Source organism: Ursus maritimus, unplaced genomic scaffold (assembly GCF_017311325.1).
Source record: "Ursus maritimus isolate PB19 unplaced genomic scaffold, ASM1731132v1 scaffold_6, whole genome shotgun sequence".
In the NCBI taxonomy this organism is placed as follows: Eukaryota; Metazoa; Chordata; class Mammalia; order Carnivora; family Ursidae; genus Ursus; species Ursus maritimus.
In genome coordinates, this window is record NW_024426774.1 from 26,353,216 (window position 1) to 26,370,328 (window position 17,113).

At 37.3% G+C, this 17,113-nt stretch overlaps 1 protein-coding gene across 1 annotated transcript; it reads right to left on the reverse strand.

Moving 5' to 3' along the window:
• Positions 1-314: 314 nt before the first annotated feature.
• FAM98A (family with sequence similarity 98 member A) lies at positions 315-16,634 on the reverse strand. The gene is made up of 8 exons (XM_008700239.2): positions 16,454-16,634; positions 13,262-13,410; positions 10,549-10,683; positions 7,049-7,233; positions 5,955-6,035; positions 5,295-5,411; positions 2,211-2,378; positions 315-2,122 (listed from the first exon to the last, which is right to left on the reverse strand). The coding sequence occupies exons 1-8, from the start codon at positions 16,504-16,506 to the stop codon at positions 1,457-1,459; spliced, it is 1,554 nt and encodes a 517-aa protein (XP_008698461.1). The 5' UTR covers positions 16,507-16,634; the 3' UTR covers positions 315-1,456.
• Between the last annotated feature and the right edge of the window lie 479 nt (positions 16,635-17,113).

Sequence of the window (17,113 nt, forward strand, 5' to 3'; positions counted from 1 at the left end):
AAACCCTGAAAGATTAGGGCCCTTAATTTATCCTCGCCTAATACATTGTATAACAACAGCTACACCCAGTGGCCAGAAATGAGTAGTGAAGTTTTGTAGCTACAATGTTAATAGGAAAAGGTAAATTTGGAAATAGGTATTTTTCAAATTATTTACGGTTTTAGGGTAAGGGTTCTCTTTCATTACAAATTATGTTTTAAAGAAACACTCACGAATTCTGGGGGGAACAGGTGCCTTATCTCATAAGCTTGAAACAAGTAGCCACATTAATTCAGTTTTTAAAAGTAGCTAAAATAAAACTCAAACCAGAGAGAGAACATAAAGATACTTTATTGCTCACCTTTCACACAAAGCACACCTCCAGCCATTTTCTTTCACAGCTTGACAATGTTTACGTATACAAAAACCCAGCAAGAAGCTTCATGTTGATTTCAGTAAAGGAGAATGTAAAACATCAACTCAGCCAGGCTTTTGTTTTCTGCAGCAATAATAAAGGGCCTCCTGCACTAAGCAAAAATCTGTCCTCTTACTTGGTAGTGCATTTCTTCCATTACAAAAAAAGTCTCCTGCCCAAAGCAAACTAACTTGTATTTGCTGAGCCAGTGGTATTAACTCGTGCATAAAACAAATTTCAGTTTGCTGTTTCTTCTAACAGATTTCAAGTAAAAATAAGGTTTAAGGAGGAACTTGTTTTGAATGGATGCAGGTCAGTTTGAATTGCTATACTATATAAATGCCTACATGTACTATAGGTTCACAACTTAGTTTGCTTTTGTAATCTTTACGGATTTTGGCCGTGTTCAAGGTTTTCAGAGTTGAGCAGATGGTACAGTATTCCATCAAAAGGATAAGGCTACTGAATGTGCTATCTGCAGAAGAGCTCATTTAATAGGAACTGACCTAAAAGTCTATCATGAAGCAAATGTGGCATAATCTCTCTGAATAAAAAGCCAATCAGGGCAGAACTGTGCTTGGAAAATAGGCATTAGAATACTTTAAGGAAAACACATATAAATGGACTGTTAATATGAGGAAAGCTTCCTAGTTGTAAATCTAAAAAAATCTAGGAGAATCCTCATTTCCAAAACCACTTTTTGAAAACTAACTTATTCAAGTAATTTCTTCCCAAAAAAAGTATGCAGATTCTGACTGTGGAATTAGTCTACTGGTCAATTAAAGGCAATTTTAATTACCTTTTAAAAAGTTCTTTATATAAAGGAGAGATGTTGTACATGTTTCTCGAACAAACTGCGTTATGTAAGTCCTATAAAAAAAAAAAAAAAAAAAACCAAACCAAAAGAATTGAATGAAGACCTACAAATACTTATGCCAAGCAGGAATCTGCCTGCCACCTGTGGTCTCACATTAATTCAAAATTGATGCTGGACTCAATTCCAGGATTCTGAAACTAAGTTTCTATTACTTGAGCTCTAGCAAAGTGTAAGGTTCTGTAGCCTCAACTAGTATAATGTCTTCCCTGTCCAAATCCAGAATGATTATACTGATAACCTCCATGCTGGAAGTGCTGTTCAAATTGTCCCCCTTGGTGATAATTCTGGCTCCCCCTTCCTCCCCAACCTCCTCCCTGGCCTCCACGTCCACCTCGGCCTCCGCGACCACCTCTCCCTCCACGACCACTGCCTCGATCATTATGGTGCCCACCATCTTGGTATCTATTGTCCTGCTGGTATCCACCACCCTGGTATCCACTTCCTGTATATGTAGATGTTTGGAAGCCACCATAACCACCGCCTTGATAGCTACCACTGTGGCCACCACCATGATAGCCACCTGGCTGGAAACCCGAATCTCGATAACCACCATCTTGGTAGCCACCTCCTCCTCCACTCCCTCCATCCGTCCAGCCTCCTTGATGCTTATTTCCTCTTCCTCCCCCTCGGCTACCATGGTCATAGCCACCACGTCCACCTCTCCCTCCTCCTTGTTCATGACCTCCTCGTCCTCCATATGAGGAATGTTCATAACCACCTCTCCCTCCTCCTCGGCCTCCTGTTTGCTGCTGAGGGCCATCTTGCCTTTTCTGCCATGGTGGCATCTCTGGAGGTGGAGGTTCAATTTCATTGGGTCTACCTCCTCTGTCAGGCACCCTTCCCATCAACACCTACGGCATAAGAAAGATATTCTAAATTACTGTTTTTTATAAATAGAAATAAATGTATTTAAAAGAAAATTAAAGGAACTTTAATCACCTTATTGATGGCACAGGCAGTCTTTTCTCTTATAGAGCCACTGCTTGTCCTTAAAATCTTCGACAAGTCTTGTCTTGCAGCCAAAAGGTGGGCAACAGAAATAGTACTTTTAGGAGATAAAACTGAGCGTTTCGGCTGATAAACCTTTGCTAATTTTTCTGTCTGACTCTGTTGAAACAAAGAGTTCAAAGACAAAAGTCAATTCTCAAAATGACATAGAAACACTGATATTAAATAAGTTAAAGACTTCTAAAATGTCTGATAATAATAGTTACTAGGTTTAAGATGGGAGGAAAAAAGTTATACTCACCATTGCTCCTACCTAGTCAAGAACCACCCTAAGACACAGCTGTCTGACTTGCTGATACAGCAAGGAATAATGTTGGAAGGCGAGCATACAGGGTGTTAGGACTGTGGGGGTAAAAAAGGTCCCCGAGACTGGTCTCAGATCAAATATATTCATTTTATCTATTTAAATATAAGGATGTAAACTCATTTCAATAATTTTGCTTTTGAATTTTCCCATCTTTGCTTACAACGAGATAAAAAATGTTAGGTATGGTTTAATTTGTACTAATGAACAGGATATATTTCTTCCAAAGTGATCCCCCTTGTGTAATACTTTCCTCTATTATAAGTAATAAATAAGGAAGAAAGGTCTACTTTAACCATTTAGTATAAGTTAATGATTAAGACTGTCAGCTCCTGAGAGACAGACAAGCCACTGGGAATCTGGGACACTTTGGCACGTCACTTTAATGTGTGAAAACAAGATGGCTAAAGATAAATGAGCAAAGGACATAAAGAGAAATTTCACACGAGAAAATAAAGTTCGAGCAAATATAAGAAATGTTTTCCAGACAGGAATCAATAAATGCTAATTAACCTAAATCGTGAGAAACAATAATCTCCTATCTACTAAATTTTGGAAACAACAGCTATAATACACAGTAAAGTAGTACAAAGAAAAAATATTTGGTAAGTCTGTCAGTCATATGCAGGTACTCAAACATCAATAGTAAATGTTTAAATTATGTGAAAAAAAGGATGTAAAAAGGTATGTTTATTATGATTGTACAGACAAAGTAAGGAAGATAATACTAAAAATGAAAATAGCTATTGTGGTCAAGACAATGGAATGATCAATGACTATTTGAAAAAATTTTCTTTAATAACTGAAAGGATAAAGAGATTGTCATTCTATAGCTTGTCTGTAGGAAAGTTGCCTGAAGAGGTCTTTTACTTCTTTCTTAGAGTCACTTGTACCAACAATAAGCGCTCAATCAATGTTTGTTGAATGGAAACAAACACCTTTGAGAAGGTAGCTTAATGTTTCAAATAAAACTGATTTAAAATGCAACTTCAAAGTGATATAAGTACATAAATTTCATTATGTGAAACTAGTTTTCTGCACACAAAGTTATTTCTATAAAGTGATTTAAAACCAAGTTTCAAAATGAGATTATCAGTATTTAAATTCCACCAGATGAAAACATAGATTTGTGTAATTTGTACAGTCCTTCCTTATCCTCTCCAATATATTTATGTAGTTCATAAAATCATTGTGTATTACGGTTCAGAAGAATCTTAAATACCTAGAATAAACATGGCATTTTAAAGATGTCAGAAATGGGGAGAGAAATGGAATCTCAGATACAGTGGGTCAGGATGCCAGTGGTACAAGTCTGTAAAGACAGGGCCAAAATCAGAAGCACAGTATTACTGCCTCAGTAGGTGCACGACGTCGTCAGTGAATAGTTTTCTAGCTAAGAGGTGCCGGTTCTTGTTTTTGAATGATTGTTTCTATCAAAGATAACGTAGGAAAGGACTGGCATTTCCTACACAACAGCCATAGGAAAGAATGATTTGCTTCTGGTATTCCTACTGACTAGCCGTGAGATCTCAGACAAAGCCTCCCATTTACTGGGTCTCCGTTTTTGTTTTTTTTTCAGTTGCAAAATGAGGGGAGTTAAGACTGATCTCTAACACCCCTTTCCAACAATGAAATAGTATAACTCAATAAATACCTACCCCAACAATTTAGCAGCCAAACTGGGCTGTGCCAAGGTTTAAAGATTTTAGGTGAAAATAACATTATTTAGGAGATTTACATAAAATTTTTTTTGGAGTCAATTAACTAAAACTGAGAAAAAAAAATCTGTTTTCAAACGTTAAGTGCACTATTAAGGGAACACGTAATATACATCTGGACCAACCTCCTCCATAAATTCAAGGATTAGTTCCATTTCAAGGTCCTAAGGACGTGAAGTCATGTGTGCCAATTACTTTCCACTCACAGATCATATAGTAGATATTTAATTAATAACTGTTGAATGGCCAAGATCTTTACCTGGATCATCTCATTTAATCTGAAGTAAAACTGAAGTCTTAGCAGATTCTCCAATTCTCTATAAATACTTAGCAATATCTGGTCTTGCTAAATCCAGTATTTCTAATTTTAATTAGCAAATGAAATTATTAAAGTACAATAAATGAGTAATTTAAAAATTATTTTAGTGATATTTGGTCTTTTAGTGATTTTCAAATACTCTCTGTTTCTCTTGTAAGTACTCCCAATAGGGTCTAAAACATATAGTTTTGTTAAAAAATATTAAAAAGCTGAAAAAAAATGTTTTCATTATTGTTAAAAGGCTGAAAGAATTGTTACTCAATTTTCACTAAAGAAAAATTCCTATGTGTGTCTCATATGCATTTCTCTTATAGTCCCCACTGTATCTAAACTGTGCTAGGAATGTTTAAGTCTCATGTCAATGAATACTCTGCTCTTTTAAAATATTTAAAATGGGGTGCCTGGGTGGCTCAGTGGGCTAAGCGGATGCCTTCAGCTCAAGTCATGATCTCAGGATCCTGGGATTGGGCCCCAAGTCATCGGGCTCCCTGCTCAGGGGGAGTCTACTTCGCCCTCTCCCTCGCCCCCAGCCTGCGTACTTTCTCTCAAATAAATAAATAAAATCTAAGAAAGAAAAGAAAGAAAAGAAAAGAAAAGAAAAGAAAAGAAAGAAAGAAAGAAAGAAAGAAAGAAAGAAAGAAAGAAAGAAAGGAGATATTTAATTTAATATGTACCTTAGCTCTGTCGGACCAGCCAAAAGACTGGACAGTGACATCCAAACGTTTTATTAGCAGCTTTCTCCTAACTTCATATTCGTTGGCTATGGCTTGGTTAATTGCTTCTATCTTTTCCTAAAAAGGAAATTTAAAAGACCAGTTAGAATTTAAATGTACTTGACCCCTATTCCAAAAGGGCAGAGACTGTGTCTGTTTCACTCATAACTGATTCCCCAGCACTTAGCACAAATTACTTAATATACTACTAAAAGTCATTATAAGTTGATGAAATAATAGACTAAATAATGTCTCAAAACATAATAAAGATTAAGTAGAGAATTCTCATTTAGCCTTCCCATAATTTGCTGTGTGAAGTTTAGCCCAATGACATTTTTGGCTTGAAGGCAACCCATTTGGCAATTAAAAACCCACTGAACTTCAATTTATTTTGACCAGCTATGTGAAATATTTACAAATTTGAGATAAGTGTTTCTAATCTTACAGAAATAAAATTATTCTGAAGAAATCTTCAGATTCACAAAAATGGATTCCAAGAATGTCCACCTAGGAAACTACATATTGGAAAACATAACCTAAACAGCACAAACTCTAAGTGTCAACATCATGAGATAGATAAGTGGTTCTTTACCAAGACTATTCAAGATGACTGCTACTCACCCAGTGGGCTGGTCCCATTGGCTTCTTCAATAAAGGCTTTCCCACGTGGTTAGGTGGAACTTTTGCTAATGTCTCCTTTAACTGACACAAACACATAAATGAATGAATAAACCTAAAAAGTACAACATATCTTCCTCATCTTCCCAATTCCCATCATATCTTGCCATCAAAAGAAGATTCCTGACAGAGGCAAAGGTGGAGGATGTTTTGAAATGTGCAGGACCCACACGATAAAGACACTCACTTGTCCCACTCCTCATCTGCCTATGGAAGCATGATTCCTTCACTGTACCTAGAACAGTGCCTGACAACAGTAGGCACTCAATGTGTATTTGCTGAATGGAAGAATGAACACACAGAAAAATATGGACTATGGATACAGTGCTGCTCCCCTGTAGAGTTCAGCCAAATTTGTGCATCATGGTGTCCATTTACCCCACAATGCAAATGTACCAATTCTTGGAGTCCGGCAGATATGCATACAGAGAATAACTCTGCTATAACAAATATCATTCTCTTATATTCATTAATTTATTAAAATTGCTTATTCCTCGTCAATTTTATTTAAAAAACCTCTTGACTGTTAATAATGTGTGGCATAAAAGTAATTCTGACTTATTTTCACATACTAGATTATGTCAGCAGTCAACAAACCTAGTTTGCCAATTGAAACATAAGATTCAAAATGACTGGATTAAAAACCAAAAACATTTCCATCCTTTTCTGTCCAGTCAATCTGAAGGGAGGGTGGTAACATTTAGTGATCAAGAACTTAAAAATTAATTGTGTCAAAGTTCAATGACAAAATTTTAAAAGGACTTAAGTCTTCTTTTTACATTATACCTAACTTATTTCAGCTTATACCTCAAAGTGTAAAGTTTCCTTTTTGAAAAAGAAACATGCTAACAAGTTAAAAAAAATAGTAAAATACTAATTTCTCTTTAAGGTATCTAGGATTTAAAACCCAAAATTCATTTAGTAACAATTAATAATATGCACATTAGCTTCCCATTAAGAGAAATTAACTTGCTTCATTTCAAACAAATGTAGGACTATGCCTTTAATACACTACAATCTGGTACTAAAGGTCTTACTTTTTTTTCAATCCCGCTGAAGAATTGGAACATAGTTATATTGGCTGGAGGTTTGGACATTCCTAGAGCAATACATATGCCTTTCAACTCTTGAAAGACCTCACTACCGCCTCCTTCTTGAGCTTTTTTTGGAGGAGTATTCACACAGAGCATTCTGGCAGCTTCTAGTTCTGAGATGAGGTATGCTGAAGTAAACAAAATAAGATTTCAAAATGAGATACAGCTACAGTTAATAGTCATAAGTCTGGAGTCACAACTCTATAGACCTAATGATAACGTAACTTTTAAAGCTGCAAGAATGGATAAAAACAAGAAAAGAAAACCATTTTTACCTGCAAATGACATAACATATAAACTGGTTCTGTAATTCAGGTATTTAATCAATATATGTTTAAAGGGTAATTTATAAATAAGTGATTCTTCTTTGAAACCAAATTATCAAGGTAGATCACATCTAAAAATCTGGATTCTTAATATCCCACTATTTAGGAACTCCAGAACAGGGGTTGGCATCGGTTAACAAATTTACAAAAGGTGGCCAATCTTCAGCAACAGTTGGAACCAGTTGTATTATTTTTTTACTTCTCACCACTGACATGCACCAGTGATATAACTCTCTTGCTCTCTTACCTTCCCATACTCAGGTAGTCTGTTCAGAACCGGCACGAAACGTTTTCAAGTGGTCAAAACTTAACTTACAAAAGGGGAAAGACAAGAAACTCCCCAAAGTTCCTTTCTCACGACTTCCAGTAGCCTAACACCACTCTCTCTGTTTAAAGAAAACCCTCTTCCATCCATATTCTTCTCAGTATTCCCTTTTCCCCTACCTTCCTCATTCTCTCCCCCCTCCACTCCTGAAAAACAACATCAACAAAACTTTCTAATCTTTTCCTGACAGAGTTCTTTTGTATCAAAATCATCCCCTCGTGTGTTGATTTCAGCCAGGCATAATGTGGGCTGCAATCTGCTTCAGGTAATTGAAGGTATAAATATTCAATCTTATTCCTTTAACTTTCCCAAGGACATTTAAATTTTTATGAAAGATGATTAATAACCATTGGGATCTCAGGATTTCGGGGTATGTGACAAAGTGAGAACCTTCTTGGAAAAAGACATTTTCTGGGCTCTTAAGTCCTATTAAAAGTTCAAAAGAACGATCAGCTTGAATATCTCATTTCCTATATGCAAGGTGTAATGCTAGAACAATAAATACAGCTAAGTTTCTGGAAAGGTCATTCTAAATGGCTTTGATAAAATCTTAATGTGTTCCATATAGCAAACTGTAGGAGTTAAAAGATCAAAAAAGTAAAATTCCACCATCATGAAAATAACCACTGTTTTTTTAAATAAGGTTTTACTGGAACACTACCACACTCATTTCCATAATCTCTATGGCTGGTACATGCTACAACAGCGGAGGTTAAGCATTTGTGACAAGACCTTACGGCTCACAAAGTTGAAAATATTTACTGTCTCATCCTTTAAAGAAAATGTTTGCCAACCCTTGTTCTAGAAAATCATATGATTTAATACACTGGTTCTCTAAATTTGGGACAACATTAACTCAGGCATCCACAAAATTAGTTCACCAATACAATTACCATGAAAAAACATTGTCTGTTACTGATGTGTTCAAAGTACTAGGAAGGGCACTGGAAATATATTATAAAACAAACAAAACAGATGATCTCTACTGACAATCTTGTTAGGAATAAAGAATATATGCATTCACAGTGAATAATTTACCTATTAGGAACTCAGATATCTGACCTTTTTTTTTTTTTTTTAACCTAAGGGAAATAATCTGACAACCAGAGAGGCAATGAATAGCCAAAACTTCTTAACCAGACACAGGAGTGTTTTTTAGCCACTCATTCAAAGACTATTCTATTTTACTAACAATTCTAATGAGATTGGTTACCTTCCCCCTAGGAACACAACATATTAAAAGATTCAAATCAGTAAGGCAAAGGGAGCTGGAGAAATAAGTAAAATTACAGCATCAGGAGGTGACAACTGATACTTAGAAAGATGAGAAATATTTATACAGAGCGAATAGAGAATGAACACATAAATACTAGCATGACAGAATGCAAACTGAGGGGAATATTTTAAATGGGAAACAGCAGAAGCAAAAATAAAGAGTGAATAGTGTATGTGTGCATGAATTCCAAGAGCAGCATAACCTTTAGTTGGTTTTAGTCATTTAGTTGATAAGCAAATAGTTGGTGTTTTACTGAAGAGCTTCTGAGGTGATAGCATATTAAAATAAAGTCTATAAATTGTAACCCTGAGTCCAAAATAATATTCAGTGCAGTCTTCTTAAGTAACAGTAAGGAGTCAAAGGCATTTTATAAAGATTTATATTCAAAGTGGTTTTTGTAAGTAGGAACACTAAAAAGGCCAAACTCTGAGCTCTGAAAGAATTAGTTATTTATGGTCATTATTAAGTTTTCCATGAAGTTCTTATTTTCCTATATAAGATAACATATCCTGAGGGCCAAATACTAGGTTTTGGTAAGCAGTGTTAAAAGGAAAAATAAGTGAGTACACTGTGGCTGAGCCAGTTCTAGAAATCATGCAATCTGAAGGATACTGAATGCATGCATAAGAACAACATGCAGCAATATTAGTATTTAAAGCAGTATCTGACCTTATGTGCCTACCTCCCATCCCCCACAATCATTCAACAAAGGGGAAATTATGTAAGTGATTCTGGAATAACTCAGTGCCTGGGTATAATGGCAATGAATACATTTTTTAAAAAAACAAACCTTCAAAATTGGAGTTGTCTCATTTTTCAGAAACCAGTACGGTGGTAAAGAGTATTTTAAAAATCCTCCAAACTGTGTCCTAATAAGAACTATAATATTAAGTTAACCAAAGCTTAATCTAAATGTGTCTCAGACTACTACAAAAATTACTGTTTTTCAGGGTGAAGAAAAAAAAATAGCAGTTAGTATATAAAAAACATGGAAGGAAAGAATTTTCATAACAATTTATTTCCTAGAATGATCAGGAAGCACAGGAACAATTCAAATACTATTCCAGAAAATTTTACACTGTAATTTGATGTATTTACAAACAAAACCAAACCCCCGATTACCCAACCACAAAGAAATATCCACAATATAAAACACTTTAATTTTATTAAAAAACCTTCATTATTTCCACACTACCTTCCTAGTCTATTTTTAATGTGCTTTCAGTCTAGAATGCTAAGGTTTAATGATCACACACTTGAACACTTGGCACTAACTTTGGTCACAGTAGGTGAAGCACAATAGTACCACCAAAGTTACATGATAAAAGAGTAGTAATTATATAACAGTGCTGCTACCAGTGCACAGGGCCACCATTAGCTTCTAAGTTGGAAATGTAATAATTTTAAGTAGCATTCTGAATTAAATCTGTAATGAAATAGTACAATAGCCAGTTTATTAATCAAGGAAAACATGAATAAAAAAATAATAGCTACATTCTAGTAGCCATGAACTTACTGAGCAAAAGGAGGCAGTTCTTCTGAACGAGAAGGCGCTTGGTCACATCCCCAGATGTCAGTGATAGATATGGACAGTTCATCTCCCCTAGTAGCCCACTCACCTCAAGCTGGAATTCTTCAGCTTCACTCGGGCCTTTTAAGAATTAAAATAACCTTATTTAACAAAAATGACTGTTTTTCCAATAGCATAAAAGTCATACATAAATGGAAAGTTTTAATAGGATTTTCCTAGCACAGGTTACTTTGACTTCTCATTCATCCTTTCTCACATCACTGCCAATTTTCCTTCTTAAGAAGTTTTCATTATGTTAGTCCCTTATTTGAGAATTTTTAATGGTTTCCTAATTTCTACCCCATCTAATGTAATTATTTGTCTGCCTTTAAAGATTTCTTCATCGCCTCTATGCTTCGCCTTCCCTTGCATATTGCTATGGTAGTACCTATGACATGTATGTAGTAGCTACACTTTACCTCCACAAATATTCTATTTGTGCCAGGCCAGTCTCCTCACTGCCCCAAGAACACTGTCATTTCCACTTCTGTGCCTTAAGTTATTCCTTGTGATTGATATACCCTGTACTTTCCCTTCATTTATCAAATCCTACTGGCTCCTTGATAAGACCTTTCCCAAGTCCTACTGCACTCACTGATTTCCTCCCCCTGTGAACCACAAAGTGAAGCATTTAATTACTGTACTAATCTCCAGTTTCATTTGTGCCTAATATTCCCAGTGAGATTAAATCTGAAGTTACTAAACATGACTTGTAGTTCTGTATTCCCAAACATGTTAAGTACAGAGTTCATCTTGTGAACAAGGAGAAACAATGCTCCTTCTTCCTTACTATTCTGATGGATCTCTATCACACAATGGCAAAAATTAACAAATTTTGGGAGTCACTTGACCTGGGTCCATTTTCTTTCTTTCTTTCCTTCTTTTTTTTTTTAAGATTTTATTTATTTGCGAGGGAGGGGCGAGTGCTAGAGAGAGAGTGAGCACGAGCAGGAGGGAAGGGAAGAGGGAGAGGCAGAGGGAGGAGACTCCCCGCTGAGGAGGAGCCTGATGCGGGACTCAATCCCAGGACCCTGGGATCATGACCTGAGCTGAAGGCACTTAACCGACTGAGCCACCCAGTCACCCTGAGTGGATTTTCTCACCTGTAATATGGGAAGGCTATATTATCAATGTTTTGCAAACTGTTCTGTGAACTCAAATTCCACAGAACTCCTTTAGAAACAGCTGCGGAGGAGAAGGAGAGAGTTGTGCAAAAGTACTCTCTCTTAACTTCAACCAAACAGGTACACTGTTATCTGTTTTGTATGTTGGCTTCTATGTTTTCATCTGAACAAAGGGGTTCCAGGTTATAGTTATCATCTACTATAGGTGTTTTCACAAGTTCTTATAATCTCTGAAATGTTAGGTCAAGAGGCAGTGTTAAAGAGTACTGGTTCCCAAACTTGACTGTTGGGGTTGAATTCTGGCTAGATCACGAACTGGTTGTGTGACCTCAGGCAGTGCATTTAACCTAGCTGTGCTTCCTTGTTTAATATATAAAAGAGTAATAAAACCTGCCTCAGTTTTTAAATGACTTAACACATGGAAACTGCTTACAACCTATTGTTCAATAAATGTAAGCTGCTGCTATCATTACTGTTACTTGACAGTATCCTTAGTAATTGGAACTGGCTGCAACTAACATATGCACATTAGATGTACTGAACATGCAAGAAAGTGAGCTCTTCAAAACAGGATTCTGGGTGGGGAGGGAAGGGATTATGTGTATAGTTCTCCATGAGGGGAGGTTAACAAGAGAGCATTTTTCTTTGTCTCCTATTGTAGGTTTACCTATAGTAGGAGGGAACCAGATGGTGGAGTGTTGGGTTCCAAGCTTTTGTCTCTTTTGCAGAGTCAACAAACTAGTGCTAATACAATAACAAAATTGGCAAATACAAAACAGTTCTCAATGCCGTAAATCTGATGGTGCTGCATCTGGTTGTGATGGATCTGGTGATACATTCCTAACTTAAGAAAGTGTTCTCTTTCTCCCCATGTATAACAGAATCATAAAGCACTTACTTTACATGCTATGTGTACTTCTGGAATGTGTAAAAAAAAAAAAAAAAAAAAAAATCCCAATTTCCAGTTCCAGCCACTGATTTAAGGACTAACAAGTCATGTTTCACAAAGAATGGGAAGTTCTTCGGGGAGCCTGGGTGGCACAGCGGTTAAGCGCCTGCCTTCGGCTCAGGGCGTGATCCCGGCGTTATGGGATCGAGCCCCACATCAGGCTCCTCTGCTGGGAACCAGCTCTCCCTCTCCCACTCCCCCTGCTTATGTTCCCTCTCTCGCTGGCTGTCTCTATCTCTGTCAAATAAATAAATAAATAAATAAATCTTTAAAAAAAAAAAAAAGAATGGAAAGTTCATATATGTTATACTTGTCTCCCATTTCTGTATCTCAGTAATAAGATCTTTCCAACTATCACAATGTTTTAGTAGTTGCACAACTATAATCTGTTTTCTCAACTTCCAAAATCACTTTAACTCTAAAAACAATGGAGGAAAAAAAGTATTTGGGTTTCTTTATAAATCTTTTTTTTTTTTTTTTAATTTACAAAGAACTTAAAACTTCAGGTTTAGTACTAATAATGTTCAACTGACAATACCCCACTTTCATTTTTATATTTTGTACCTAAAACTGAATGTTTACTTACTGTTAGTTGCTTGCACATTTTCCTCTAATTTACAGAACACTCTTAATTCAGACACCAGCCAAGCACAGAGTTTGGTAAACTCAGGGGAACTGGCTCCAGCAGAGACTGCCTGAGACAGAGCGCCATCTTCCAACAATGGACCCTTGTAACTGGTGAGTAAAAGATTATACTTCAGAAGAATATAAAATCACACCTAATATTTTATACAAACACTATATCTATGTATAATTTGTATGATTAAACAATAGTTAAATAAGTTATGATCACTTTGCAAACTTACAAATGTAAATAAAATTTACAGAGAACTAAATCTAAAATTTTAATTCTAATCTAATAAAATCTATTAGAAAAATAAGTTACAGGATAACTGCATTTCAACCCTTCAAAATATATATAAATATTTAAGAGAATCACATATACTACTAAATTATGTCAACTTATATACTTTATACTGAAAGCTCTTGCTGTGCAAAGAATTTCTTACTTTAACTGAATTGAATATTAAAACCACATTAACAAGTGATAGCTGATTATACTAGAGTTTACGATTTCAGAAATAAAATTTAAGTTATCTTTTCTAGAAATTTTTCCAGAAATCAATTAGGTTAGTTTTTTTTTTTTTTACATTTTTTAAAAGCAAAAACTTTCCAGTTAATCATTTATTTCCTTTTTCCATATTTAACGACAGTTAAGGCTACTAAAACATACTAGTACCACAGAAATGTCTGGATTAATTTAAAAGATTAATAATTGCTGGCAAGTTGATGTCTAGGTGAACTGGTGCATCTGAATCCTAATCCTTTGAAAGGGTTTCAAGCATAATTTTAAAGTATTATTAAATGTCCAAACATTCATAAAAGACAACAGTAATAATGAACCCCAACCTAGAATATAGCTAGAACTAAAGATCCTGTCATTTTCAGGGTATTTTTAAAATATATATTCTCCAGAAGATTATCTTATCTCTTAGGTGAAATATTGATAAAAAGTTTTAAAGATGAAACATTAAATATACTTAAGATAATTTGATGTTTGGAAGTATAAAGACGTTAGAGAAATGATAATACTTGATTCTTTTAAAATGCGCCTATGCGTTTATACACTGAATGGAATGGAAAAAAATCTTACACAAAAAGTGAGATTATATATAGTCTGGCATCTAGATTCAAAACCAGGTATTATTAGACACTGCAAAAAAGAGACTAAGCCTAGATATCTCTCCTTGGGTTACACATTTATAATTTGTTAGTTTATTCTACAAGTAGTTGTTGAATTCCTATTGTGTGCCACATTAAAGATAAAAGATAGTAATTTAAATTCTGGTATTTCTCAGTGAATCCTTTAAAAGTACATGTCAATTAATTAAGCCTGAATTTTAATGATTGAATGCCACCAAACTGAGAGGTTAGGCTTAAAATTTACAGCAAAGTTTTAAAAAATCTGATGGTTTACATTACAACCCATCTTGAATATTTACTTGATTTACAATTATTATAGTAAAAATTACTTTTTTAGTACTCCAGAAAAGAAAAAATATATAGTTAAAAGGGTAGAAGAAGAATAATGGGAAGAAATAGCATCCACCACCAATTGTTAGGCAACATCTACCAAGCAGCATGACTACAATTAAATAAGACTCCCTTCTCCTCTCATTTTACTACTCCTTCAATGCTAACCCTACGCGTCATTTCTTCTAGGAAGCTTTTAGGACTTCATTTCCTTTCCAAGTAAAGGGACCTTCCTCAGTTCTCCTCACAGCATATTCTCAGTGTGAACTTCTTTTTCACCTCACTTTTTCACATTCATTGCCCATGAATGATCAGCCCAACACTCCCACAGAGCAAGTGTTCCTCAAGAAAATGTTCCTGAATGAATGGATTCCTATGTGAGCAAGCAATTTAGTCTGAGACGTCCACCAAAGAGACCATTTTGCTAAATGTGACTTTTGCCTGTGCTCTAATCAAAAAATAAGTCCCCTAAAGTCTGGAATATTCATGAAAATACAGAGCAAGTTCTAAAGAAAAGAACAATGGTTAATTCACTTTAACAAAAGAGATGATAAGCACTACCACTTCTTTTCCCAAAAATGTCCACCACTTAAATGGGCAGACTCTGAGAACCTCACGGTATCCTTTCTTAAAGAAAGGTTCCCCCAAAGGTTTCCATGTCATGGAAAAACCTTTGATGAAGGTTTTGACAAAGGACTTGTTACTTTATAAATACAGCTAGCTAAATCAATCAATCAATCAATCTATCTATTGGACACCATTTATCTATCTATCTATTGGACACCATTTACCTATCTATTGGACACCATTTACCTACTTATCTATCTATTGGACACGATTTACCTGCAAATATTTAATCATGCAATTTGTTTCTGGAACCACACTTAGCCCAAGAGGTTCTAAATTTTCAAGTTTTAAGGAGTACACTAATCTCAGTGACCCAGTGAGGTAAGAAGCCCTATTTCCAGCTTCTAGGTACTAAATTATGGTTCGGTAGCTGTCAGAAGAGACGAAAGGCACAACAAACATGTAGGGACTTGGTGGCTGAAGATGCCTCTAAGCGTAAGCGCTAATGGTGGCTCAACGAAGTAGTGTCACTGTCAAGAGAAGAGCTAGTGAGTGGTTCCCATGAAGGTGGTGACAGGTGAGGTGCATAAGTGAGCTGGCTAGTGGAACGGACGCAGGCATGTGGCTTAGGGAAGCCTGAGTGCATGCAGAGATGACTGGGCAAAGGAGATTTTTTTGAGAGAAATGGGGTGGGGTAGAAATAGGGGCTCAAGAGAGGAGCAGGAAGTTTGGAGGACAACTGGAAAAAAAGAGAATCAACTTTGGCAACCTCTAGAGTGAGGGGGTAGGGCAAGAGGATGGGGAGCAAGAAGAGAAGCTCCGGGAGGGGGGTGGCGAGAACCCAGAGCCCAGACAATGACACGCATGACTGACAAACGCTGCGGGTAACTCGGCGGCAGGGAGCACAGGGCAGGCCTAGGGTCGTCGCGTTAGGAGGGCCCCGACCCGGCAGAGCAGACAGTGGACGTGGCATTGGGGTCCCGGAGCCATAAGGAGGCGACAGTCAGGAGCCACCGGGTGCGGCGTGCAGAGGCAGGTGTCCCCGACTGGGGCGGAGGTGGTGTTCCCGGGGGCCGGCAGTGTGAGGTTTAGGAGACCCGTACCCTGGCAGTCTTACCCTAGATCTTCCAACGACTCCAAGATGTCAGTCTCCATGAGGTCACACTCCATGCTACTGTGGTATTCAAATTTCCGAGTCGTCAGGCTCCCCTCTTCGCCGGCAACGCGTACACTCGCGCATGCGCTGCCTCCCCGGAACTTCCAAGTCGACAGCTGGCGCCTCAGCCGCTGCACTGCGCATGTCCTGAGCGTGCGCAAGAAACTCGGTCTCGCCCGCTGCCCCACCCCGGCCGGCTAAAGGGTTGCCGGGCGGCACCGTCTTACACATGCGTATTATTAAATAGTGAAGCCGGCGGCCCGAAGAAGGGCAGGAGGACTGGCTGCGTGGCAGCTGGGCGTGGGGACCCACGAGGGGGAGCGCTCTAACCTCTCTTAATTGGGTATACGCATGTGCGAATCTTGGGGCGAGGCGGGCGCGGGAGGAGCTTGGAGAGGGGTGTCTCAAGACGTGGTGGGTGTTGTCTGTGAAAAAGGAGTCTCGGAATCCCAAGGAGTTACCGAGTGGATCTCCGCAGTATGCTGCCGTGTTTTCGCCTGAGCTGTGGGTCGTGCAGAAAGGGAAAACTCCTGTCTAATTCCGTAGGACAGGCGTGGACTGGCCAGCGTCGAGAACGGCGGATAACATGCCTTTTGATTTACTTGTGGCTGCAGTAGCTTT